Source organism: Anguilla rostrata, chromosome 2 (genome assembly GCF_018555375.3).
Source record: "Anguilla rostrata isolate EN2019 chromosome 2, ASM1855537v3, whole genome shotgun sequence".
NCBI classification, from domain to species: Eukaryota; Metazoa; Chordata; class Actinopteri; order Anguilliformes; family Anguillidae; genus Anguilla; species Anguilla rostrata.
This window is the reverse complement of record NC_057934.1, coordinates 44,664,420-44,691,450: the sequence shown is the minus strand read 5'-3', so window position 1 is coordinate 44,691,450 and position 27,031 is coordinate 44,664,420. Positions and strand designations below refer to the sequence as shown.

General features: G+C 42.9%; 1 protein-coding gene across 2 annotated transcripts; it reads left to right on the top strand.

Moving 5' to 3' along the window:
* Positions 1–86: 86 nt before the first annotated feature.
* LOC135248173 (transmembrane protein 184B-like) lies at positions 87–26,845 on the top strand. Of its 2 annotated transcripts, none has more exons than XM_064322491.1 (9): positions 87–323; positions 1,634–1,871; positions 9,857–10,022; positions 11,092–11,182; positions 12,443–12,518; positions 15,607–15,698; positions 17,853–18,022; positions 18,484–18,681; positions 25,206–26,845. In XM_064322491.1, exons 2-9 carry the CDS (start codon positions 1,647–1,649, stop codon positions 25,439–25,441), a joined length of 1,254 nt encoding a protein of 417 aa, XP_064178561.1. In that variant the 5' UTR covers positions 87–323; positions 1,634–1,646; the 3' UTR covers positions 25,442–26,845. The 2 variants fall into 2 exon arrangements, with proteins under 2 accessions (XP_064178561.1, XP_064178560.1); XM_064322490.1 differs by having other exon boundaries at positions 87–464.
* The last annotated feature ends 186 nt before the right edge of the window (positions 26,846–27,031 follow it).

Here is a 27,031-nt window from a genome sequence, read left to right as displayed (position 1 = left end):
TTAACTACTTTACAATTTGCATAAAGTATCAGCTAGTTTTAAAAAAATGTATTCCGATCACGTGACTTTCGTTTTTACTTAACTCTGCAACGTCCACCTGATACCCAAGTGTCTCTTCCAGAAGTGGTAACGTAAATGATTGTTGCTTGGGTGTACTACGATACAGTACGCTTCCACTTTGAAGTTCTTTTCTTACAATTTAGCACGCTAGTAGACTACGCGTTATGAAAACTTCTGAGACTCACCTGTCGATTCGCTATGGACTTTAACCCCGTCGAACTGCAAGCCAGCCAAACGAGGAAGCGTTGAATCTTTCCAGCCAGGCGAGTTTGACAGAGGAAGCCATTTCATCTATGTCACCTAGCCAACCCAGGAAACTTATATTTGTTTTATCAACTGGAAATGTAGCCCTTTGGAGAAATCGTTTGCCTAGCATCATAATTTGATATTACGGAGATAACAAGGTTTGTCTTAATTGACTATAATATTGTACTTTGGCGGTCTGTTTTGTTTAATCGTTTTCCGAAAACTAAGTAGCAACACACGGACCTGTGTTTCCGAAGTGACAATAGACTACTGTAGCAATAAGACGGAACCGAGGGTGGTTGGTCAACCAAAGACGAGACTAATTATTTGGCTTTGATGCATGCCCTGAAATGTCCGTCATGATTACTAATTTTGTTCGTCTTTCGTTTATTTGCGCCAGAAATGTCTAATTACCGAAGATAAATTCTCAAAAGATGTGATTAAGCTGTCGTTGTGGGAGTGCTTTTACTGAGTTGTATTGATGAGATATACACCTTGAATACTGAATTGGTAAATCTAAAGCGTTACTTTTTAAAAAATTAAAAGCACGCCAGTAGGATATAGAAATCTATCTTACTGATTAGTTTTACTGGGTGGCATTATGGAGAGCGGACTGAAGACTGTTGAACGTTTACACTTTTAAACTGATAACTGAGCTTATTGGGTTTCTGTTGAAACAGGAAACTGTTACAGGACATAAACAACACTCTTTTTACAGTAGGTTTCGCTGTGAACAAAACATAGTTGTAATTATTGATTTTCATTGGCTGTGGAGACTTATTTGTCAGAAATGAGACCAACATTGAATCCCATCGAAATTAAAATAAAGGCCAAGAAATAAATATGGAAATATTTGCAGAGACTGGACATCAATTTGTATTTTTTCCCCCAAGAGAAGTGATTTTGTCCCATTATGCTTTTGTTTACTTCCTTAACTTCAAAATGACATGTTTCATTTTGCTATCGCTGCTCTCTTCAGTACCACTGAAGTGCCATTACTTTCTATTTATCTGGCCAACAGTGCTTCTTTTAAGAAATGGGAAAATGAAAGGAAAGTCTGCTCTTACTGCAGAGGTGTCTGAGCATGGTATTTACTGAACTAAGGGCCATTGTCTTTGCAGTTTCATTGGACCTTTATCACTCTGCTTTTTCACATGTGATGAAAGCACATAAGTAATGCTTGGTAACTAGAACATCTTCCCTGACCCGTGAAAAGTGAACTGTGGGGGACAAGACAATCGACATGTTTCTTTAAGCCATTTCCAGAGTCCACTTTGGAATGTGTAGATTTATCAGCAACATTTATGAAAGTGTTTTGTTTCTGCAGTTGTTTGGCGGAGATGGAAAACCACAGTCTCCCTGGGGTGACCGAAGCCTCGGCAGATGACCCTGCCTCCCGGCTCATCTCGGCAGTGTTCCCCATGGAGGGGGACATGAAGAACCTGACCATTGTTCGCTCAGGGAATAGTACCGTCGTGGAGGACCACCTCTTCCTGAACACGACCGCCGCACAGGCCCTTTCGGGCATCTTTGTCTGGTCAGCACTGCTCATCACCTGTCACCAGGTGAGACAAATTATTTTGTGTATCAGCGATTCTGTCATGAGCTGCAGCCTCTTTCATTCCAACCTCCCCTTATTTATCATTTATCTATTTATTGCCTGTGTATGATTTCACATTATTCATGCAGGGCACATTGGACACACTGATGATTGGCTCGGAGTGAAAATCTGTGGTTTGGCCTGAGGTGCATTTGAAGTGCTTAAGTGTGTGTGTTGTAGCTGTAAATGTATTGGGGAAACCTCAAAGAAATGCAGTGGAAGCAGAGTTAACAAACCATAAAAGCAGCAGAGTGGCGAATAAAAGAGAATGTGTGTGAGGTAATGAGAGTCCTGAGGGTGTAGATGGTCTTTTCACTGGCACCCTTCCCTTCCAGCTGTGTGGGAAGCGTAGCCACTGATTGCCTAATGTTACCGTGGTAGGTAATGCAAACACATGCCCAGACACACAAGTGAATTTTTCACTCAGGTGTGTGTCTTCTCCCACTCCCAGGACTTTATCTTTTGTACACAAGTCCTTCCAGTAGACACTACTGAAAATGTGGTGATAGCCCCCCAAAAAATCAGTATCTGCCTGTTTGTACAAGCTGTGTTTGTGGTGTACCAGGCTGTCACAGTGTCAGAAGAATGCTGGTACTGGAAAGCACTGTCCTTGACCAAAGTCGACTGCACAATAAAACTGTAAGAGCTGCAGCACCTGATAACAGTACAATGCAAACATGAAAATTATTGATGCAAAGGGACCTTTTCACTTTAGTACTAAATAATCTTAAGATTATTGCAAAAGTTTCCAAGAATGGTCCCTTTGATAGGATAATGTGGAGAATTCTATTTTTATGAAAAATGTTTATGAATTGTAAGGAAGTCCATTTGATTTTCTTCAAATTGATGATTAACAGGATGTTACTATCACATTGATAATCTTGGTACTGACAGATTTGCCTGAGCTTCTTGGGGCCCTACCTTATCGCCTACCTATCCTCTTTGTGTGGCGTGTGATGCCATGCCATGTGCTGATCAATAAGAAGGAAAATAGTACGGTATCCAGCTACTTATTAGGGAAATAGATGAGTGAAAATGAACTATTGGCTGTTCTGACTGATTCATTTTTGCTGTTAGAATTTTGTGCCTATTTTACAATCTATTATTATTATCGTTATTATTATTATTCATTATTATGTGTTCATTAATTATTTATGTTTTTTTGATGCTACTGACAAATTGCTGACGATACTACGATAACTACCAACAAATAATGATGAATTGTAGTTGTAACGGTAGAAGTAATGCATTGAACAGAATCAAGTTTACATGTCAGCTAGTTTGCATGGTTATTTTTTCCTAAAGCTACATATTGATTGATACTTATCTATGCTAGGCAGGAGCATAATTCCCTGACTTACTCTACCAGTGCAGTGCTTGGAGCATGTAACCCCTCTTTGATTCAGTGCGAAGTGATTAAGTAATGTATAAATTAATAAATAATGACTGTGGCTCACAAAAAGGTGCAAAAATGTGCTTGACAGTTATTTCACCCGACATTCTTATTGTAAATAGTTTTTTTTTTGTTATTGCATTTACTTTAAGGGCTCTATCTTAGTACGGCAGTAATGCAAACGCGAGTGTCTAGAGTGCTAGTTTCATTTTCCCATTCAGCGCCCATGTTGTTTAAATAGCAGATGAACTTGTGCCCATTAGGACGGGTTGGTCTTAAGATGAGGTGCGGTCAGGCGCATTGTTAGCATATCGCTATTTCGATGCAGCTGACAGCGCTTGTGCCAAGACCAACAAACTCCTGGTCTTGAGTCATGTTGTCATTGTTTCATTGTTATTTTAAGGGTGCAATTTTAAGATTGTAATGTGTGCCTAAATAGGTGGGTGTACAGTGTGTGTCTGTTACACATACAGGGGCATGTACAACCATGCATAAAAATATCAATATTACAATGTGAAAGATTATTATTGTGTATATCAAAAATACACACGAATAAAGAAATACAGCATCTCATGATAGTTAGTTACAATATTGATTCAGTATTGAATATGAATGAGTTAATTGTAGAAATGATGAATAAAATTGGCAAATTATTTTACCTATCATGGCAATAAGCCTCAGTATTTAAGCAGATTTGTGAGGGTGAGGATGCCTGTCCAGACCTTGTGAAAACTGTAAAGATCACACAAATAAAATATTTGAACTCTTATGCCACATCACTACAAGACCATGAAAGTTTAACAAGATATCACTTCTTGATCTTTTCAGTTGTTAAATATTGGCTCATACATTCCTGATTCATTCAGTCACATGGAGTATCTCATAGGACAAAGGATTGGCGAGGGTCCATTGGCCAAGCCTGTTCCTCGACAAAGGGGAATACTACTGTAAATTGCACTTATCCCAGCAAGCTGTAAGAAACATCTGTTGTATTATCTCCTGACAGAAGAGCTGCTGACGAATGCCTGCTGTTCCTATGCACTATGCGTTTTTGTGAAAGTTATGGCCATGCTAAGCTAAGTTTCGTTCCAGCAACTACGTCCCCTCAGTTCAATTGGAAGCATATCCCAATGTGCTGTAAATTCAGCCATAAGTGCAGTTACCTCAAGCCAAGTCTGACATGCCAGTTAATATATTCATTTCCCCATAACAATTGCCAGGCAAGAGTGGGTTAAACAGGCGAATTTTGGATCCCTGGGGTCTTGCTTGCCCCCTCCATCAACATCCAGGTGATTTGCGAAGCTTTGCGTAAGATTACACAGGTATTCGCAAATTATTCTGTATCAAGCCATGACTCCTTTATATTGGCCAACTCTGTCAGTCCTGCACTCTTCCAGGGGTATCCTCCCCAGAGGGGTGGCTGTTAGGGGACAATGGCTATCCATTAAAGACATGGCTGATGACGCATATATCATGCCTACAACAGTGAGATCATTCAATCCAAAACTCACAAAAACACACACTGTAATAGAGAGGACGTTTGGAGTGCTGAAAATTAGGTGGAACACTACAGTACAGCACAGAAAAACAAAGATTATTTCAAATATCAACATTTTTTTGTAAAATGTATATACTAAGAGCGACACAGTTTCCATGCTTTCAGCAATCAAAACACTACCAGTAAGTCTATAACTGCACAAAACAATTTTAAAGAACTTTGGTGAATCCCTGTTGTTGCCATATTCTCTGCTCACATGCTTTTACCTCACTCGAGCAGGTCTGTTTCATCTGAGGAAGATCTGTCTTTTCAAAATGTTCCATTATATGAGCAATTTGCCAAGGTGCAAGTGCAGGTGGCTTTAAAGGGAATGGGAGATGTCACGAGTTACATGTTATGCCCAAGACACACCTATTATTAATTATTTAAGCAACTAGTTTCAGTCCATTTGAACCTTTTGCCTTACTTTGTGCTCAAATTATCCACTATTAAACTAGCAACAGTAGATTTGGCCATACACACTTTAGACCATGCACTAAAATAGTTAAAATAGAGTACTAACTGTGCTTTTATATTAATAATGTCAGGGAAGTTGGATTGCAAGAAATGGTAATCTTGCTACACATATTTAATAATTTAGGCCCTTTTAGTACCCCTGACATTTTTGGTACTGTAGTGCCCAAGTAATAATGAAAGAATGTATTTTATGTTATTTATTTGCAATCTGGAATTCAGTCTGGGTGTTTTGGTGGAAAACAAAATGAGCAAATGGGCAACAATAGCTCGTGTTGCATCAACACTTCAGGGGTTTTCATAGGGTGTCCTTAAGCGGATGCCAGGCAGTCTAACCTCTTAGGCCCATCATTGCTTAGCAACGTAGGCTGTTCAGATACAGTACATAATGAGTGGGATGCAAATTATGAGGGCAATGTGGGTTAGACTGAAGGAAAATCTTTTCAGCTCCAGACAATTTTACTGAAGTTATGTTGCCTGCAAAATACAAAATTACGGTAAGGTAGAGTGAAATCTATTTTCACTGCATACTTAAGGCATTTGGATTTGATAAAAAGATGAATATGATGCAAAAGTGCAGACAATCAGCTTTTATTTTATGGTGTCTACCTGCATTTATATGGTTAAAAAAAGTCCCCCCATTTTCAGATGTGCAAAATAAAGTTAATGACAGGTGTTTACTGTTGCTCAGGTGTTTTTTAATCTATTTGCATGGATTATTCACAAATAAAAGAGCAGTGAGTGCCTAGTCTTGGCCTGCATTCGGTTCCACTATAACACATTCCCTTCCCTTGCTCGTATTCCCTTGAGTGAACCAGTTTATGACAAAATATGTGAGGTGCAACAAGTGAACTTAACAGGTGCTCTGCAAGGGAGGATGAATTAAATGGAACTAAGCAACCCTTGCAGCCTATATAGGAAGTGATACCCCATAACAACCCTGTGCTCTGTGTGCAAGTATTGTTTTCATAGGATGACTTTGGACGGCTCATGAATAATTCCTAGAAACCTTAACCAAGCTTATCTTGAGTGATAATAAAAACACACCAGCCAAAACAAAACAAAATTGCTGGTCTGTGTGGTGCCTAGTGAGGATTTCTTGTGAGAGAACCTCACTCAAAAACACAAACACAATACTGTGTAGGCTAAATTCTTGATCCCCCTCCCATCCCGTCAAAATACACTCATCAATTATTCACAGACCTTCCAAACTCATCCTAAAAAAAAAAAATACTCTTCGTCCATTTGACAGCACGCTGACTCATCTTCTGTATGCGTGGAGAATTGCGATGTGGGGTTTCCTTCTTGCTGGAAGCTTGCATTTTATGTTATTGCTCCTTTCCCTTTCATAAATTGTAACTGAACGCCACTTGGCTGCCCTTATTTCATCCAGGCATTTTGGGAATTCCCCCTTTGAAGCAAGGGAAGGGTTTTTCCGGAAGTCTGCGAAAAACTTGGATCTGAACAGCCTTAGTTTTGACAGGCTAGAGAAGGAGCGCTACACAAACAAAGATAATGGCCAAAAAGGTGCTCTTTGGGGGGTGGGGAGGAGGGGTGGAAATATCAATGCATCTGCCAGGGTTTAGTTTGAAAAACTTTGCGAAAAATGTGAAATGTATTGGATTCACCAACTTAAAGACACTACTTCTCCGGGGATTAATATTGATATTGATTTTCTTTAGTTTTTGTGATTGTCATACTCCCATTTCCTTGTAGTTACAAGCCGAATGACTAATCATTAATATAGGTGCGTTGTACTCTCTTCTCTCTCTCTCTCTCTCTCTTGCTCTTTCTCTCTCTCTCTCTCCCCCTCTCAATTGTCACTCCCATTTTTATACAATTATTGTATTAGTCTATTTGCGAATGTGAATGATACTTTATAGTAGTGAATATTTAACACTGAGCTCCATATGCTTTTGGAACCCTGATGAAGGCCATGCGAGGCTGCACTGCGTAGGTCTTGCAGGTTTAAATTTTTTCTTGCCATGTTTAAATAAAGGCTTTTAACTTCACCATCAAGTGTGCATTGGATCCCTACCTGTTTGCCACTTGTATTTTTTCAGAATTTTGACTGGCAAACTAAACTCTTTTTGATGCGCAGACTTAGTTTTGCCCTTTATTTCCCTCTGTGGAAATCGCATTTGGAGTCAGCAGTCATACACCATCATGAAGACCAGACGACTAACTATGGCTGAAAAACAACTCATCTGTAAGCTGAGGGAACAGAATAATTCATTAAGAAGGATAGCTGAGAAACTGGGTATTTCAAGTACGGCAGTTTGGAAAGTCTTGAGAAAGAACGCAACCACTGGTGGTCTCACAAATAAACTCTGTACAGGTTGGCCAAGAAAGACAACTGCAGTTGATGATAGACTAATCCTAAGAGGTGTGACGAAAAACCCCAAAATGAGTGACATCACCAACAGTCCCCAGAGGGCAGGGGTGAAAATATCACAAGACACCATATGCACAAGACTTTGTGAGCAGAATTATATATGCTGCAAACCTCTGATCGCCAGCAAGATTCGAAAAGCCAGATTAGAATTCGCCAAAAAAATACAGAGACGAGCCAGAAGCATTTTGGAGACCAAAATAAACCTTTACCACAGTGATGGCAAGCTGAAAGTCATCTGACTCATAATGGACATTCTGATGTTATTGTGAATGAGGCAATACTAAGCAAAACACCTTATCCTTTCCCATAACATTGGCTGTGCTGTGTGCCCGTTCTGAATAGAAACTCCCCGAATAGGAATTAAAATGTGTGTTTGTGACGGATTTTTATCAGTACGGGCCCATCTTTAATCTGAGTCACTGTGTGACAGGGGTTCTAAGTTTGACCTGAGCTGCATTCTTACAGGCTGAAGAAAACTAGAGGGTCACTTGCTGGGCTACATCACTGTTCTGATTCTAAAATCAAGGAAGTCACACTTGTTCTCACTAGTGTCTGCTCCTGGAACAGATTAAAAACTCATTCCTTGCTCGCTCTACACTATTTAACTATACAGCATGCAGTTTCCCATGAATTATTTTTTTTCACATTTCATCAAAATGACTACATATGGTTATATACAAAGAGGGCAATATGAATCTGATAAAATGGTAGTTGATCAAACCCATTAGGACATCATTAAGAACCATTTCATACATGTGCAAATAATCTCACTCATTGTGCCTAGAGTAGAGGACAGATTGTGGCCAAAAGAGTGCAAGAGGAAAAAAAAGCGAAGGATTCTGGGTGTTCTAGGGTTACTCTCAAACTGTCTTCTAGACCTAATGGAAAAACGACTGTGGACAGTTGGGGCCGTCCCAGGAGTTAAATAAGAAAGTCTTGAGCTGCTGTTATTAGCCTCAGTCAGGTTGGGTAACTCAGCACCAGCGATATTGTTGCAGGGTAGAGCCATTATCCAGAGCACAGCTCTGTCTCAGGTGGGTCAGTGTGATGGAACCGGCTTTTTTCCCCACACATTCAGGGGAAATGGAAGATATCAGTCTCCCCTGCCATCAGCTCTGCTTCTCTTTTCAAGAGCACCAAATGCATCACGCACTCAGAGTGGCTGGTCTGTAATGGGCGTTTAATCACATTGTGTGTGTGTGTGTGTGTGTGTGTGTGTGGTAGAGCGAGAGAAAGAGAGCCAGATGTATGGAAGAGGATAAGGCTCAGAGTAGAAAACGAGCACCGTAATATGTCATCTTCACTCAAAATGGACACTGTGAATATATGTGGAACGCGGAGCATTACAGCATTACTGACCAAGGACGGCTAGGTGAAAAATTAACTGTCTCATCCAATTTCCATTGCCATTCTCAAACAGATTTCCAGGGCCTCCTTAAAAGAGGACCGCCTCTCACTTTTTAAGCAGGATTTTAATTATTTCTGTGAACTGGACAATTCTTCAGCTTCTTTCTAAGAAAATGTGGGGTTTATGCAGTTGGATTCTGATAAATATTCTGGATAATTTCTTTGCCTTATCAGACTGAATCGGAAATGGATTGAATATCTGGTATTTTAGGCTCTTGGAAATGAGAACTGTCTGGGCGGTATGTAATCTTAAATGCATAGGGCTATTATATCTGATCCATATTTTATAGATGACATTATTACTTAATCTTTTTAAAGTTGGGTTCTGTCTAAAAAAGGTGATAGTTTTTCTATTTGGAATAATGCTTCCCTGGTTTCTTTCATCCTGACAGTTTACTTTTCTGGTCCGTTTGGTAATCTGCTTTTTGACGTTACTGGAATGAAGAGCTCTAAATTCATACCTGGATGTGTACCACAGTTTTGCCTTTGTAATGTTGCCACAAAAAATGAAATGTATTAAATATGGCCCTTTTTGTAGTTATATTGTATAGTTACTTTTTGTCTCAATTTATTTCTTTAAGAAACCACTTGTTGCTTAGGATTTCTTGCCTTTGTTCTATTTGGAATGTAATGATTGTAAACATTGAAACCAGCTCCATGGAATATGCATAATACATCTGGCCATCTATTTTTTATATTATCTTTTGTTCTGGTAATTTCTTTTCTCCTTTTTTTTTTTTACAGATCTACATGCACTTGCGGTCGTACACCATGCCCAACGAGCAGCGTTACATCATCCGAATACTATTCATTGTTCCCATCTTTGCCTTCGACTCCTGGCTCAGTTTGCTGTTTATCAGCAACGACCAGTATTACGTCTACTTTGACTCTGTGCGGGACTGCTACGAAGGTAAACAGTAAACGCCCGGGCCCTTCCCTCTTTCAACATTCCTGTGGCCTTTGTGTGATCTCTCAACCCCACGTCTCCCTCCGCGGACGCTGAACCACGGCACCGGCATCCACCTCGGCCCCTCGTGCGTGATTGACAGGCCGTGGGAGTGGAGAGGGAGGGCGCTGGCATAAAGAGGGGCAGTGGGTTGCAGTGTTTGGAGTACAGGCAATACAGAGAAGCTGAGGGTAACAGGTCAAGCCTGTTTTTGCACATCAGTAACAATGGGAGTCCTTTTTTTGCTCCATGTTATGTGATGCTGGTCAATCACCAGCTCCAAACGTTCTCTCTTAGTCTGTGCTTGTGCTGTTTCCCCTTCTTTGTTCGTAACTTGTTTTGTAAGTGGTCTATGTACATATCGCATTCATCTTTTCTAAAATATGCTCACCTATTTATTATGTACTCCGAACAGCAGGTTTTGATTTTTAATTATTTAGATTTAATTAAAATTTAAATGGTCTTACAAAGCTTTATTCGTCAACATTTTTATACTGCTTTTTATATTGCCGCAGTAATGAAAGGGCCGGGTGTGTTTTTAATTGTGAGGGCGAATCGCAGACAGAGGGGATTAAGTGTAATCTTAAAAGGAGAGTTGTGAAATTGCGAATGCGACATCCATTATTCACAAGCTTGCCCACATGATAATTTCAAAAGATCAAGTCGGGCATTATGAAATGCCTTTCAAACATGAATATAGCTTCTTGATTAAACATTCAACCAAGACAGCTGTCTTGCGATTCTCAGTGCACAACCTCCACTTTTGGTTTGTGTTTAAGCCCACTTTTAAAGAAATGACTGCATTGTTCACAGTAGAAAAGGCATCAGGATAATTTTGGGTAGTTTGCTTTTCATAATAAAAATACGAAGTTTTCCACAAAATTGTATGCACACATCTATACAATCTAGGTTTGATTATGCTTTGCTTTGAGTAATGAAAATTCTCTTTCACAGCTGGATGGTACACTGGAAGTGCGCAAGCTCTTGTCGTTATGACTGATTGTCCTCTTTTCTTTTTTCCTCTCCTTCTCAGCATTCGTCATCTACAACTTCCTCAGTCTGTCCTTTGAGTACCTGGGGGGAGAAAGTGCCATCATGTCTGAGATTCGAGGCAGACCCATTCAGTGAGTGAGCGCCGAGAGCCCGCCGCTTGAGTCCTCTTAAACGCACGGTTCATTTTAAATGCATAGTAAGCGCCATCACAATATTTTAAATGTATAAAATGATAGCCTGGCTGCTAATGTCTGACACGGTCCTGTGGATTTAGAGCACAGGAACATTTTGTTACATTCATACATCTGGTCATTACTGAAAGTGGGACAGCAGTATGTTTCCCAGATAAGGAGTGCATTAGGTGAACTCCATTTGAGATTAAAAATAACTGCAGAGCTAGTTTAACTGCGGGAAGGCTGAGCGAATACAGAGGCTTGGGGGGGGAAAAAAAGACCTGATAAAAGAAATTAAAGCCAATAAAGGTCATTAGATAAAAGTGAATCATCTTCCCTCACCAGAGTTTTGGGGCGCAGGCTCGGTTAGTGGGCCTATCGGAGCGCTCCAGGCCCTGTTGTGCAGGGAGACATTAAGGAGCTTCACTCGCACACCTGTGTCCCGTATCCTCTTAATCTGTTCTGAAGGATCCATTTGTTTCAATGTCCTGAGGGGACATCTCATTAGCGGACTGTAACCAAGTGACCACGCTGCGCTCCTCGTTTATTATTTTGAGATTTTGAGTCGGATGCCGCTGATGGCCATTCCTCCGTGCCGGCCTATAATGCACTCTGACACTCGGGTTGTGTTTTTAAACTTGCTATGACCACACGCAAATATTGGGTCAATTTACATTGATGTAAATTGCAAACCCGTCGTATATGCTGTCAGTTATAGGAACTTGTGTCAAAGGGTCTGCACCACAAAAGGGATACACACTGCATATAAATGTCAGAACTACTGATAATTTCTATTCTGGATCATAACCGCTGTCTTTCAAAAGGCAGTGAGTGCAAATGTTATTTCTTATTCAATATCTTAAGCCAAACATCTCTGCTTACTTGGGAATCATTTGTCTTGTTCGCATCTTCCCGATGTATCATGCGATGAAAATAGTTTCCTTAGAAAAAGACAAAGATAATTCACAAAATATTTGTTGTAAAATATGATGGCTTTAACACGCAAATCCAGGTGTGTCCAATGTGGAAAAAGAATGTATACTGAAGTATACTCTAGTGTACTTGAGAATACTTGAAGTGTATTTGAAGTTTATAAAATTGAACTTCAAATATGCTGACGAATAATGTCTTTCACACGGGGTGCCTTTGAGAGAAACGTTTTTGCGTATATGTGTAAAGCGACTGAAGACGTTCTGCTTTTTCTTGTTTTTTTTATAGGTCGAGCTGTATGTACGGTACCTGTTGCCTGGTGGGAATGAGCTACTCAATTGGGTTTTTACGCTTCTGCAAACAGGTTTGTCCCAGTATTCCTTAAACAGTCAGGAATAGATTAAGCTAAGCTAGTCGGGATGGGAGAGGAAATGTTTGTTTTTCAAGAATGAATTCTGGTCACTTCCAATGCTATGGTTCCTGGTTCTGTCTTGCCTCTTATTCAAAGCCTGTGCTGCCTCAGGCCGGTAAACCCCATCACGCCAGTCACTGGTAGATGCAGGGTAAAAACAAATTAGACCTCATTGGCAGTGTGCACAGTGAGATAATGTGGGCTGTCAGTTTGACGTGGTTCCCGGGGTGTATTGGGATTCTGCGGAGACTTGGTGTGCAGCCCTGATGAAAATTGTATTTGAAGGGTATGTCTTCAAAACATTGACTAGACTGAAAATGAATATTTTATAGAGAAACAGGAACAGATAAACACAGTGCTTGGTATAATGGAACTCATGCGTGCAGTGTTTTCAAAGCACAACCTTGCATCCCGTGCCAAGCATACTCAGTGAGACCAAAATAGTTTATACTTTTGTACAGTTTTTTCAGAGCGGTGCACAGTTGAAGAGAATGACACTGAGATATAGTGGCGATGTGGATTTGCTCTGGTTGTCCTACACCAGGGGTCCCCAAACTTTTTCGCCAAAGAACATTTACAGACTTTTGCTCACTTTTGCTAGACCGGAAGATGAAGTCGGTCTCTGAAACACTCAGTGTGATTTATGGCCTTGTTTTTCAGTGACTAACTGGCTGATTTTGGAGAATTGCAGCTTATTCTTTTTTCCTAGCTTGCAGCTATAGCTTATGCTTCTTTATGCGTGATGTCACTCAGTCTGGTAGTGTCCATAAATCATATGTTCCCATTTCCCAAAAACAAAATGTGTAGTTATATATTCCATTTTTGAGACTGTAATTCACCCTTTGTCAAAAAGGGTGAATGAATAAAAGTTTTATTTATTTTTTGGAAAACACCAGTCATTCATTCTGACATTTAAGACATATTCAGTATCTTTATATTTTATCAGTGCCTGTGAACGTGATTTTATGAAGGGAAAATTTGGCATATCAAGCAGAAAAAGAATCAATCTATCATTGAACCCATTATGAATATACAGTACCATCTCCGGGTATTACATTTGAAATGAAAGGCTGTGGTTTATACCACAAGACACGCACAAGTACTTGCATCAGAGCAGCTGTGAATAAGCTGTTGCATTCTAATAATACTTCAATTTGAAGTCTGGCTCTCTAAAATTGGAAGATGTACTTAACCTTTAGTGTCCACTGATTTCAAGCTATGGGATCAAAATGGCTGCCCAGAGAGAGTGTAGCCGAGGATATACCAAGTGTTCCCTCATTTTTAAAAGCCCATGGAATGAATTTAATATTGATCCCTAGTATTGCTGCAGAGCTCAGTCTTGTGCTGTCCCCTCTGGAGGTAAAGCACTGCCAGGGCGTTTTTATTAGAATGGGTAGGTTCACCAGACAGCTTTTTTTTCTTCCTAGCACTGTGGAAAATAATTTTGATATGATTTTGGAAAACTTTAAAGGCATTTGTGCATGTAGAAGTGGATTATTCCTTCTTTTTATTACCAATATTTTGTCCCCAGCATCATATTACATATTTATTCATTTGTATGGTGTACACTGTTTCCAGGAATATTTACAAAGCCATTCTGCAAAGATATTATTGAATATGTCATTGGAGCAACATGAGCACCGATCCTAACCAACACAGTGGATAACCACTCAAAATGTAATATTGGCACAAAATATAAATAATTTTAGTCTGAATACAGAACTTAATCCTTTTACACAAGCTCATAGCCTTATAATCAATATGAATAGCATTGTTTTACCACTGTAGGGTAAACAGTATTAAGTTGCATCATACTAACGTATTCAAAGTGGCTAACAATCACTCGTGCAAACAACATTACCCTATATAAAAACTAAACCTTCGTGTACATAGTATTAACTTGAATCACGCTAACATACTCCAAGAGCCTAACAATGATCTATGAGAACAGCAATACACATGTATCTCTCTTGATGATTAGGCACTGGGTGTTAAGTCTAGGATATGGCCAGTTTCTAGAAGAGCACAAGACTGGAATATGCAGTGAGTATGCAGAGAACGTATGCTGGGAGGAAAGGACTAAGGAGGTGGTAAAGTGTGGAAAGAGATGAACCCTTGGCTTCCTAGTGAAGAAGGAGCCTGAGATCGAGAGTAAAATTTGGGTTCCTTTTTTGTTAGTGAGAAAAAGAGTATAGACATACCTAGTTTTGGAGGAATCTAGAAAAAGTGAAGATTTGGCCTGTAAGTACCTCTGGCTTGGAGATATAGTGATTTTGTTTTGATTTCTGGAAAAAGATTTCTGTGATAGACATGTGATAATGCACATGGACACACAAATGTACTCATTATTGCATCTTGGATGAATAATAATGCATTGTTTGCACGTTCAGGCTTGACACATTAAATCTGTTTTGATTAGTGAATTTATTGAAATAATGAACTGAATTCTAAGAGGAATGCGAAATGATGTTTTTGTTTGTAATTTTGCAGTGCAGATGCTTGAAGCCAGAAGCACTTCGCTTTTTGTAGCAGCATTGGAACAGAACTAATTCCTAAAGAATCTAAATGTGCAAGGCTCATCCGGGACTTTGTCCAAATGATAGGGGAAAACACAAAGCCGTGCTAACAATCAGCTGCACTGGCAGACTAGGGCCGAGATATAAAATCAACAGTTTGAGAAATGGTTTCTAATTTGATGTGTGCCTGAGAGGTGGGCTTGTTTTTTGTATTAAAATGACAAATAGAGCATTTACAATGCCATGGCGCATTGCCACTGGGATGATAAGAGAAGATGGAAATATGGTATTATGTTTAAGCCAGGGTTCTGATCCATGCTCCCAGTTTTTGTATTTGTTTTTTGCTATTTTTTGGGTTTTATTTTATTATTTTATTTATTATTTTATTTTATTTGGGTTTATTTTTTTAACTTTCCATTAATTTATGTTTATAGATGAGGACATTGGATCTGTAAGTGTTAAAAAAATATGTTTTTATAAGGTTTTTTATGTTTGTCGTTCTCTCTTTTTCCTTTGGTTTACAGGCAACTCTGCAGTTCTGTGTTGTAAAGCCCATCATGGCTGTCTTCACCATTCTCTTGCAGGCGTTTGGCAAGTATCACGACGGAGATTTTAGGTGAGATTATTTATCCATCCATCCATCCATCCATCCATTCTCTATACCCACTTATCCTGGTCAGGGTCGCGGGAGGTGCTGGAGCCTATCCCAATGTGCATTGGGCGAGAGGGAGGAATGCACCCTGGACAGTTCGCCAGTCCATCGCCGGGCACACACACCATTCACTCACACACTCATACCACACACTAGGGGCAATTTAGAATCACCAATTAACCTTACCTGCATGTCTTTGGACTGTGGGAGGAAACCAGAGAGTTTATTTATTTATTTATTGATACTGTGGAGAAATGAAAGACCATTCAGGCCAAGTAAAATACAGCTGTGCCGAACCAACAGGTTTTGTGTGGCCTACAGCACCTCTTATGATGAACTATTCAGGGCTTTAACATAATGAGCGTACAACACAAATCAATCATTGAAATTCACCGATGGAAAAAAGGAACCAAACACTTGCATTCTGTCTTTCTGTTGTTCTGATCTCCTCCCGCGAGAGCCTTGTTTTTAGGCAAACAGATTGCCTGTGTAACGAGTACCCAGTTAGTGGCCGATGGCGGGGTTATTAGCCTACTGGCTAATTAGTGACCTTGTCAAATAGAGGAGATGGCGTGCTTAAAAGCAACAACAGCAAAATCACTATTTTCTGCTAGGTACAGTAAATTTATTTTATCAGTGAATGCTTTGGGCAGTTAGATCTTAAACTCTTAATCTTAAACTCGGGATATGAATTTGACAAATCCTGTGTAATGGCCCTATGTCTTTATCACTTATGGCTTTAGTGATCCATTCCAATTCCATATAAGGACTAATCATAGGTCTGTGATTTTTATTCAAAGCAATTAAAATCAAAAGTGTTAAAGCTAAAAGGTATTAGAGCAGCAGCTGCCTTCAGGATAGAGAAACAGGTTATTTATCTAACTTCATATGATGTAAGCATGAACCACACGCACCTTAAAAGCCAGGATCACATTTTCCTCATACCCTGCCAGATGCTATCATCGTAAACACACACATATTAAGCAAATGGTTAGTATTCTTCTCACTAAATGTAAGTGGATAGACTATTTTGTGGGTGATGCTTGAATCCAAAACTAAATGCTATTAAGACACATTTGCCATTAAGGCGTGTACAGTTTCCACTGAATAATGATCATGGTAGGCTGTTCCTGTTGATTTTCACACATTGAGATCACAGCTTCCCGTTTCTGACACATCGGGGTGGTGTCTGTGTTATATACACACTGGCATTTCTGACATGCCCTGCCCCACACAAGCACGGTTCAGCAGGGGTGGAGAAGACCGTGCATGTGTATTAGCTCGGATCGCTGGCGTGAGACCCGGCTTGCATTCAGACATTCAGTCATGCTAATTTGTTGCTTTGCGACGATATAATGGGGTGTGCCATTTTAAATATCACTGAGCAATCCAAATAAATGTCGTCGCAAGTGTTACAAATTATGTGCAATGTAGTGTTTTCAGCTTACAGTTAACGTGCCTAAATGTGTTAAATTCCTGAACAAGCTGCATATAAATACAATTAGCCAAGCCTGACAGGAAATTCATACAGTAGTGCAATATATTTGTTTCCTTGTTCTATGTTCTGGCAAATATTTTCTGCATACTCTTGTTCATGGTACTGCATGGTCAAGTCCAAAGTTACTGGAACCCTTGGTAAAGAGTAAGACAAATACAAAATACAAAACAACTTTTAATTGTATTCCTTATCTTTTTGCTTATGGACTGCCTTTTCAATTCAGACCATAGATTTTCAGTAGTGTTAAAGTCCAAAGCCTGAGGTGATCATTGCAAAACATTGATTTTGTCTTCACAGAACCTTTTCTGTGTTGATTTTTCAATATAGTTGGAGTCATTTTCCTGTTGGAAGGGTCAGCTATGGCTAAGTCTTCTTAGCAGAGGCAACCAAGGTTTTTGCTAAAATGTCCTGGTACTTGATTGAATTATTTGTGCCGCTGGTCTTAACAACAGCCCCTAGACCACTGACAGCAAAACAACCCCAAAGCATTGATGATCCCACACATCACTGTAAATAGGCAAATTTTTAATAGGTTTCTAATGACAGTATTTTTCCTGTACATCTGTATATAATTACATATTGGAAATGGTAAGTTTTGCGTTGTTTGTTCTTTTCCCTAGTGTGACAGGTGGATACCTGTACATTACCATCATCTACAACTTCTCTGTCAGTTTGGCCCTCTATGCCCTCTTCCTCTTCTACTTCGCCACCAGTGACCTGCTGCGACCATATGAACCAGTGCTCAAGTTCCTCACCATCAAATCTGTCATATTCCTCTCTTTCTGGCAGGGTGAGTCCACTGTCCTTCATACTTATTTCAGTAATTCCATTTCCTGTTATCAGAGGTCAAATCAAAAATGGGCACAGAAACAAAATAATAATTCACTGTGTGCGTCTTCAGTCCTGGAAGTAGCTTGTTTCATCCTGTTTCAAACAGTGCATTTTTGCTATCCCTGGATTTTGTGTTACCATTTCAGTTGAATAAAACAGGGTCCAGATGGCTCCGATGATTGAGATTGTCTTTGAAGTTATATTCTGCAACCCGTTTCTTTACTTTTAGCTATTGATGATCATGCACTTAGTTCTGTTTTTGTAACTGGGCCTACTTATCAACCAACAAACAGACTTAATGATGCTTTCACAGTTAGGTGTAGTGTCATGGTCCATGGTCTCTTCAGTGTGGCATTGAGCGGGGAGGATGTGGTAAAGCCGTCAGTAAGGTCGGTTACAGGCTGACTCTTCCCTCCTCAGGGATGGTGCTGGCGATCCTGGAGCGCTGCGGGGTCATCCCCGAGGCCTTGGTCATCGACGGGTACCACGTGGGCGCCGGCACGGTGGCGGCGGGCTGGCAGAACTTCATCATCTGCATCGAGATGTTCTTCGCCGCCATCGCGCTCCGCTACGCCTTCAGCTTCACTGTGTACCAGGAGAAGAAGAGTGAAATCCCAGGTACCATGCGCCTTTAAGTAACACTAACTCCAACGCCGCTTTCTTACGGGCCTAGAGGGAGAGAGATTGGAGGGTTTATCCACAAGCTGCCAGCTCCCAGGGTTCACAATTAGAGGTGTATGCTACTTTCTTGTCCCCCCCCCCCACCCCCTTCTGTTTAAATTGGATGTTGTTGGAAGATCATTTGCTGAGTGCTGATACAAGCATTTTATTTGTCCTTCTCAAGTTGCAATTTTTTGTGGCAAAACTCAATTCAGCCGAGGACATTGGAACATCCAGTGCGAACGTAGCCGGCACCCTGCAGAAGGTTCCAGTTATAAGCGGTCGTCTCTGAAGTCAGTGATCCCTGGTGTTCCGGGAGGTCGGACGGAGAGAGGGAACATCTTCTCATCTCGGGCAAGATTAAAAGCTTAATAACGCTCGTGTCCGCTCCAGCGCATCAGAGTGAACCGGGGGCCTTTTTCGGCCGAACGCGGCACGTGCCCAGGGCGAAGCGGGCCCCCCTTCCCCGAGAAACGGCTTCGCGGTCCTCGCTCCCTTCCTCGGCCGCGTGATTTATGTGACCGGCGGCGGGCCGGACCGGATCGGGCCTCCTCCTCGCCGGAAGACGAATACGTCTCCTCGCCCTTGCGGCTTTGGCGCCCTGACAAGCGCTGACCTGGAATATGCCAGCGCCGGGGGGGGGGAACAGCGCTCTGACGTCAGCACTTTCCTGCAGAATGAAAGGGAGAAAAATGAGGATGGAGGGAAACCCTGCCGTGACGAGATCAATCATTTAAACCGCTTCTCTTTTCCTGTGGAAACGTGACGGCCGCGGAGAGCCTGGAGGGGAGACTGAGAAGAGAATCGCTGAGCGCCTGCCGCGCGTAAAGTGCTCTCATCTGCATGTCCTTCGGCCACTTGGGCTCCCTGCCGGAAGCTCAGAAGCAGTCGGACACAAACAGAGTGGATGCTCTTGTCTACTTCAACACTTGCTTTTTAGGCCTGTCTGAAGACTTGAAGATTTGCTGCCAATTTCACGCCCTTCACAGTGTAGCTGCAGATACTTTGGTATCAGTTATTACTGGGATTTTCTTTTTCCTGAAGTTTAATGTATGTGGCTCCAGATAATCGGCCCTGTCTAGAGTATCGCAGCGTTTATTGCTGAATGGGGATGTTGACCCACAATAGTGCAACGCGTCATTCATTTCTTACGCTCATAAATACATAATGCTGCCCTCCTTTACAAACGACAGGTCTCATTATGATTGGACTAATTTCCCAGAGCTCTCATAAAACTGACAGCACGTCAGTGATGAATGACTGGCTCACGCACATATAATCGGAAGGTCTCCGTCAAAAAACGTAGCGCATTAGAGGGCGGCCATTACGCGTGTGAGCTGGGACAGGTACCAGGAAGCACAAAGTCCTTTACTCCGCCACAGGAGGTGTGGCTATAGTAGCCCCTGTCTGCTGGGCGTGTCACTGCACTATGGGCGAAATATTTTCTTATCTCAATTCAGAAGCCGCACGCACCCCGTGGCAGTTTACTTTCGAGCGGCGCCCGGGCACAGGAAATCCAGCGATGAAGCTTTTGCTCGTAGCGACGCGCTTATTCATGTGAACTCTGCGACACGCCCGGGCCCAGAGGCCTGGGGGAGGCTGCACTGCCGCTGACCCTGAAACAGGCAATCATTCCACCCTGCCCATGCTCCTTCTGGCCCAGGGGTTTGTTTACTCACACAGGCTTTAAAAAGGAGGATGCTGGAGGGGTTGGGGGTGGGTGGGTGCATGAGGGAGGGGTGGGGGTGGGGGGCTGCTGTTGCACAGCCAATAGCAAGGACCCTTCCCCTGGCAGACCGGTCTCCTGCAGATGGGCGCTGACAGGAAATGAGGTCTGCCCGCGTTTCTCTCTCGCCGCTCTCCTGTCACCTCGGCCTGCGCTTTCATCCATCAACAGAGAGAGCTGACTGAGCGCAGGGGAGCCGTAACCAGAGGTCTCCCTGCGGCGGCCCGCGGGGCACGCTTAATAATCGCCGAGGTCCTTATGCACCCACCATTTTCTGAAACGCCTAAAAAAAACAAAGGAGCTCTCTCCGCCCGAATTGCGACTGTCGGACGGTCCGCGGCCGGCGGGCTTAGCTCCGACGAAAGCCGCGTGAACGAGGCCCCGTTTCCTGCGGCCCGCCGCCCGGTAGGCGTCCTCCGTTTGAACGCCTCGTCCGTCGGTGCAAGTTGGGCGGCGCGGGTGGTCTGCCGCTGCTGTTCCGCGGAGGGGAGCGGCGGAGGGGAGGACCGGCTCCCCGCTCAGTCAGGAAGCACGGGGCGGGTGTGTGAGGTGTGAGGGGTGCGCCTGACAGCTCCTAGTCACGGGTAAGCGGAGAGCCGTCCCGCTTTGCATAGACGCCACGAGAAGGAAGATGTGACTTTGTCATGCCGGCCTGCTGGCGCGATACGGGCGCGGCCCTGAGTCCGCGTGACGAGGGCCCGGCGGGGCGGAGGGCTGCGTGGCAGATCGTTATTTGGCCAGACGCGGGTGGCGGTGTGATACAGCAGCGCGGTTTTGACGTGCGCTGAGCGCGCTGCGCGGTTGACAGTAGAGCTCGGTCAGGGCCCCCCCGGCGCCCGGCGGTATGCATTTCAGCGCGTCGCCGCTGGAGACGGGTCCGCTTGTCACGGCCCTGGAGTGGGGGGGGGGGCGTGTTCGGCACCAGCCCGGCGTGTTCACCCTCGCCCTCGGCCTCATTTGATCAGGCTGTCCCTCAGGAAGCGACCAAAGGTCAGAGAGACTGAGTACGTTCTGCAGAAGCCCCGTTCCCGCCAGCCGCTCTGATATGATGCACTCCCGCTGCGGTCCGGACCGCTGGCGGTGACGCCGCTGATGGCCCCGTTCACTTCCGCTGAATAAACCGTGTAATTACTGAGCATTTCAGTACTGCTGCACAGGTGTTAACGCTAACTTTCTTGTGGATGGGCCTGCATGCCCGGGGCTTCTGACCACCGAGCTCAACTGGGTTCTGGTGTATTGGAACCAATTACATACTCTCAAAAAGTGCAAACCCCGCCTTCTGGTCATATTGGCAGGCTCAATTACACCAGGCAAAATCAATAGAGCACAGAAAAGTATTTGAATCCAAAACAAATACGTATTTGACCCTGGTCTGGTTCTAGCTCTGCTAGCGAAAGAATGCCTCAGTCACTGTGTCAGGCAATGTTTTTGCTTAATTTGTGCCACTCCTTTGGAAACTGGGCCCCCTTGACAACACGCTGGTTTTGGAGAGGGAAGTCCTCATTTGACGTTCGGAATGAATTCTGAAAGGACACGGAAGCCGTCAGACATGGAATCAAATATTCAAAGTGGTTACTCTTAGTCCCAATGCTGACATAAAATAATCATTATTAACAAATACACTTTTAAAAATTGCACGGCAAGTGCAAGTAAATTTGTAACACGTTATCTGCTCTGCAGAATATGTCTTCCGGCTAATGCACTGCAGTGTGTCCCAGTTTGCGTCCTATGGCTCGGACTGAATCCAGTCCATGTCAGCGCAGGCTGTAATCGGGAGTGATGTGCGAATGGGATGCTGTATAATTAGCCGCTGCTTTGCCTAGGAAGCGAGGGTTTCAGTCAGCAAATGACTGCGATATTATTATAATATTATATAACGCGTCTGACCTCTGAGCGTGACCTGACGGGGAGTAGTTAAGCTGTCAAGAATATCACAGTTGAGTGCTGAAGCACTAGGATTCAACCCATGTCTGCCTACTGTAAGCAAAAGAGGAAAATTTATTCGACACTCCTGTGAACTGAAGTACTGTCTGTTGTAGACTTTAGTGTCATATTTTCTTTTAAGTTAGCGTTGCATTCACAGCTTTATTTTCTCTTAGGCTGCATGACCAAATTGTCTGCATTCACATTCACACAGTCGAGGGGTTATTCATGTGAAACCAAGTATCTCCAAAAGAAATTATTTGTGGTTCACATGCCCCTTTTGCTCAACCGACGATGTGTGGCCTTGTTGCTTGACCCTGCGTATCTTTTTGAAACGGTCTGTAAATGCCACGCATCGGCAGACCTTTATTTGCATGGTCTCGGATTTGCATAAAGAAGCGTGTTTTTTTTCCTGAGAGCCAAGGGTAACCGAAAGTTCAAACGTGACATTTAAAGCGACGGCGGAGATACGGACTCAAAGCCATGCGCACCTGCTCTCGGAACGTGTAAGCGAGGCGACGTTAGCGCTTTCCAGCGCCTTTGTAGCCGCGGCGAGCGCACGGTTAAATCCGAGGCTCTTCCGCCGTCCAATCGCGGCGCAGCTGTCTCCGAGGTATTGTGCCACTACTCAGGTCCTGATTGCCTGATTGTCGCCTTTCTTCTAAAACATATAATTTCCAGTAACAACAGAGTCTCAGAGAGAGAGAGAGCGAGCGAGCGAGGGAGGGAGAGAGAGAGAGAGGGAGGGAGGGAGAGAGAGAGAGCAGAGATGGTCTCCTGCAGCAGTACGCGCTGGCCCCAGACAGGATGCTGCCGTGTGATTATAGCGTAGCTGCTGGCAGAAGCGTGCGGGGGGGGCGCGGCTCTGAAATAAACTCTGGAAAGGGAGTCCGCGCCGCCTCCTGCGGATCACCGCTGCTCCCCGCGCAGCTGGAACGCCTCAGAGGCCGAAGCTGAGAGGAAGCCCTTTACCTCAGCGTTAGCGTCTGCTTTACGGAGAGCCTGGCTATCGGATCAGGCTGCGTCTCGGCCTACCTTTCTGGGATGCTCGTGTTATCAGCAATGTTAATCGGGGGGCTGCTTGTTGTAACTGATAGTTGCACTTACTCATTTATATTCTGGAATTTGCTGGTTATTCAGTCCGAGTGTTCTTTTAAAATGATTTGCATCACCTATGTTTATACCTTCAAAAATGAGTTCAAGGAAGAGGTTTTAACACAACCAGCTCACCCAGGAGCAAGGCTAAAGGCCACGACTGATGTCATTTCTACTGGGGCTGGTCTATTATGCGTTTCCCAAACTGAAGGCAGTGGTGAATATTGTGCTTACAGCAGGAGCTGCTGTGCTGTAGCCTTCCTTCCTCTGAGAATGTCCTTTCTGTAGCAATGTGACCAGAGGCTGCAGCTCTGTGTGTGTGACTGTGTCTCCCCCCTGAGGACACAGCGCAGTTAATCCTCTACACTTCCTGTTCTGTTCACTCGTAGGCTGAGCAGACCTCAGGGCATTTATACACTGCCTATGCTGCTCTCTCATTGGCTGAACAGACCGCAGGGCACTTAAACACTTCCTGTGCTGCTCACTCATAGGCTGAGCAGACTACAGGGAACTTAAACACTTCTTGTGCTGCTCTCTCATTGGCTAAGAAGACCACAGGGCGCTTAAACACTTCCTGTGCTGTACTCTCGTAGGCTGAGCAGACCTCAGGGCACTTATGCACTTCTTGTGCTGCTCTCTCATTGGCTGAGAAGACCACAGGGCACTTAAACACTTCCTGTGCTGCTCTCTCATTGGCTGAGCAGACTGCCAACAGGAAGCTCTTGTTGTTAGGCTCTGGATTAAGAATTAGATTAAACAGTGAACGCAGTGGGTTATTGTACTGGGGTAAGTTAGAGGGAATCTCACTGGCAGATTGTGAAAATAGAAAATGGATGCAACTCATTTTACTGTGTTGACCATAATGATAGTATTCAAGAATGGTTGTAGTGTAGCTGTCTTATTTTTAGGACAAAAAAAGTTGTTAAAAAATGTTTTCCATTTAAAAAGTTTGTGTAGAAATTGATCACAAACATACAGGCCATGAACTAAACAATGGAATCGCCAACGTAAAGTATGGTCTTGGACTGCCACTGTTTTTGATTGAATTGCCTGCTTTCTCCCCGACTTTAAATTGGCAGTAAACTGTTCTGCGGTTGCTGACCTGCTGTGCCTTACACTTTGAATTAGTACAAGGACATGGCATTCCTGGAGTACGCACCTCCGCCCACTGTTTCTCATCGCTCGTGATGTCTTCCCCCCTCCGCGTTCAATGCTGACATCACCTTGCAGGACAAAGTTGCCCTGGAACATCAGCAAGTTCAGCTGTCTCAGTCTCTGAAACTCCCACTGAGCCTGTCCCTCCAATCACCCATCTTTCATAGTTACAGAAGTATACACATAGTCGAGGTAGCTATAATTATAACCAACATACATACTATATCCAACATATTTAACCATGCATGTTGGCATGTTTCTTTAATTAATGGACAAGCAACACCTGAGTAAACGCACCTGATTTGCACATAGTAATTCCTAATTTTCTAAAATTCTTTCTATTTTTTATTGGCTTTCAGCCATAAACTATGATGGTGTCACTGCATACCACAGGTTATTCATTAACCTTCTCAGCAGTAGACTGACATCGTCCCATTTTGGTCTTGTGATTAATGTAAGTGGGCACAGGGGCCCAGTGACTGGACCACTACATTACATGCCACCCAACTTTCCATTTAGAGGAGATAGGCCGTTTCTGAGGGCAAATGTGAACTGAAGCTAATGTGATTTTCTGCCTCCGCAGATAACACTGCCCCCATGCAGAGCATCTCCAGCGGGCTGAAGGAGACCATGAACCCCCAAGACATGGTGCAGGACGCCATCCACAACTTCTCCCCCACCTACCAGCAGTACGCTCAGCAGTCCACCCAGGAGGTGGTCCAGCCCAACCAGAACGGCAAGGCGGGCCTCGGCGCCGGCTCCAAGTGGTCCAAGAAGAACGACAAGATCATGCTGATCAGCTCCGACGACGAGTTCTAGCGGTGATCTCAAGGACGTGAGTCACCAGCAGGCTCACCAGGAGCCACGCTTATGACTCAGGACTTCCTGTTCTTTTGTTGTACACCTGCGTTGTTTTATTGTTCAGTAATTGTACCTTGTAATGTATTTAATTCATGTGATAAAGACTGATGTATTTGCACCGAATGAGGTAACTGTTGGTAGGAAGTCATGGAAGTAAAAAAAAAAACCTGGCAAGAAACAAAGGGAAATGTGTTTATCCGGGAGGGAAAGACAGTACATCTGCGTTTATATGCTTAATGTGCCTGGAATGTTGCGGTCGGCCCATTTTAGAGATCGAAATTTCCAAATCTGAAAGGATGGCGGTTGACACTTGCTAACTCACCAGCTGCGGGGTAGTGTACTTGCATCTGATCAATGTCAGTTTTGAGGAATAGTTTGATATTTGTCTTAAATCAGACATGACAAACAGCATTAACAGGCTGTGACTGGCATTCGCCTTCCACTTGCTAACTGAGAAAGAGAGAAAACTGCACTCTGGCTCGCTGGTAAGCTTATTGATCTGCCAAATTATCTGCCAAATAAACAAATAAATTAAAGAAATGTGATGTAATTGATAAGACTCCTGACTGTGGGTACTGGGCACCCTGCTGAATGGAAGGATCACATTCACCACCACATAGGCCACATCATTCCCAACCACAGGAGTCAGCCAGAGCAGTGACCTTTTCACTGAGCTTTGATCCTATGGCCAGAAGCATTTTTTCCTTTATAGCTGGTATTTGTGGCACACCAGTGTCAACATTATATCCAGCCGTTCCAAATGGCTGAGTGTCATTAGGAAATGAACATGGTGTTTGCTCAAGTTTTCAATAAACAATTAATGAAGCTGCTGGACTAAATATAGAGCAAGAATTCTGTAAATCTGGGTACTTGAATTAGTGTCGGTTGTATTTAAAATTATGCACATACCTGCTCCCTATTCTTCTTAAACTCGATTTAAGAGAATATGCTTATAAAAAAATGATTTCAGTGTTCTACCAGTGTTCTATGGGCTACTTTGTGCCATGGCCAACATATCTTCTGTGTATTTCTATTCAAAGTTCAGCATTGATTGAGGGAGAAGAATAAACATTTCATTGTCATGTATTCACTGGTATGCCTTTATGACAATGATGTTTTATTTTCAGTCAGAAATAAACCGAAAGCAAGCTGTCCTTTTAAATTTAAAATTCAGTATATTTCTGTGAAAAAGACTGGCTTTGGTCTTTTATTTAATGTAAAGTTCTCAGGTAACAAGACCTTTTTACATTTTTTATATTGTACATTGTGCTCTGAAGTTCCATTTGGAAACCAAATCTGGAATCTGTAATGCATTTGGAATCTAAAAAAATGTAAATTAAAAAGTGTTACTGAAAAGTAAAAGATGGCCCGAATGTGTTGTTTTTAAAATGGTAATATTTATTTTAAATTTTTGAATAAATTTAAAATAAATGCTTAGTGAAGGTTTAGCGCATGGACATTACTCAGCTATTGAAGTGGGCTGTTTCCCATCCCAAAGTGGTGCGCATAATTAATTGTAAAAGTGCAAGGAGCTCGAGGTACTGACCA

What these genes read in the sequence shown, in the direction of transcription:
- LOC135248173 (XM_064322491.1), top strand. Translation starts at nt 1,647, where the DNA reads ATGGAAAACCACAGTCTCCCTGGGGTGACCGAAGCCTCGGCAGATGAC. An exon ending in TGCTCATCACCTGTCACCAG is followed by an intron (nt 1,872 to 9,856) that starts GTGAGACAAATT and finishes TTTTTTTTACAG; the next exon opens with ATCTACATGCACTTGCGGTC. An exon ending in TATCACGACGGAGATTTTAG is followed by an intron (nt 15,699 to 17,852) that starts GTGAGATTATTT and finishes TCTTTTCCCTAG; the next exon opens with TGTGACAGGTGGATACCTGT.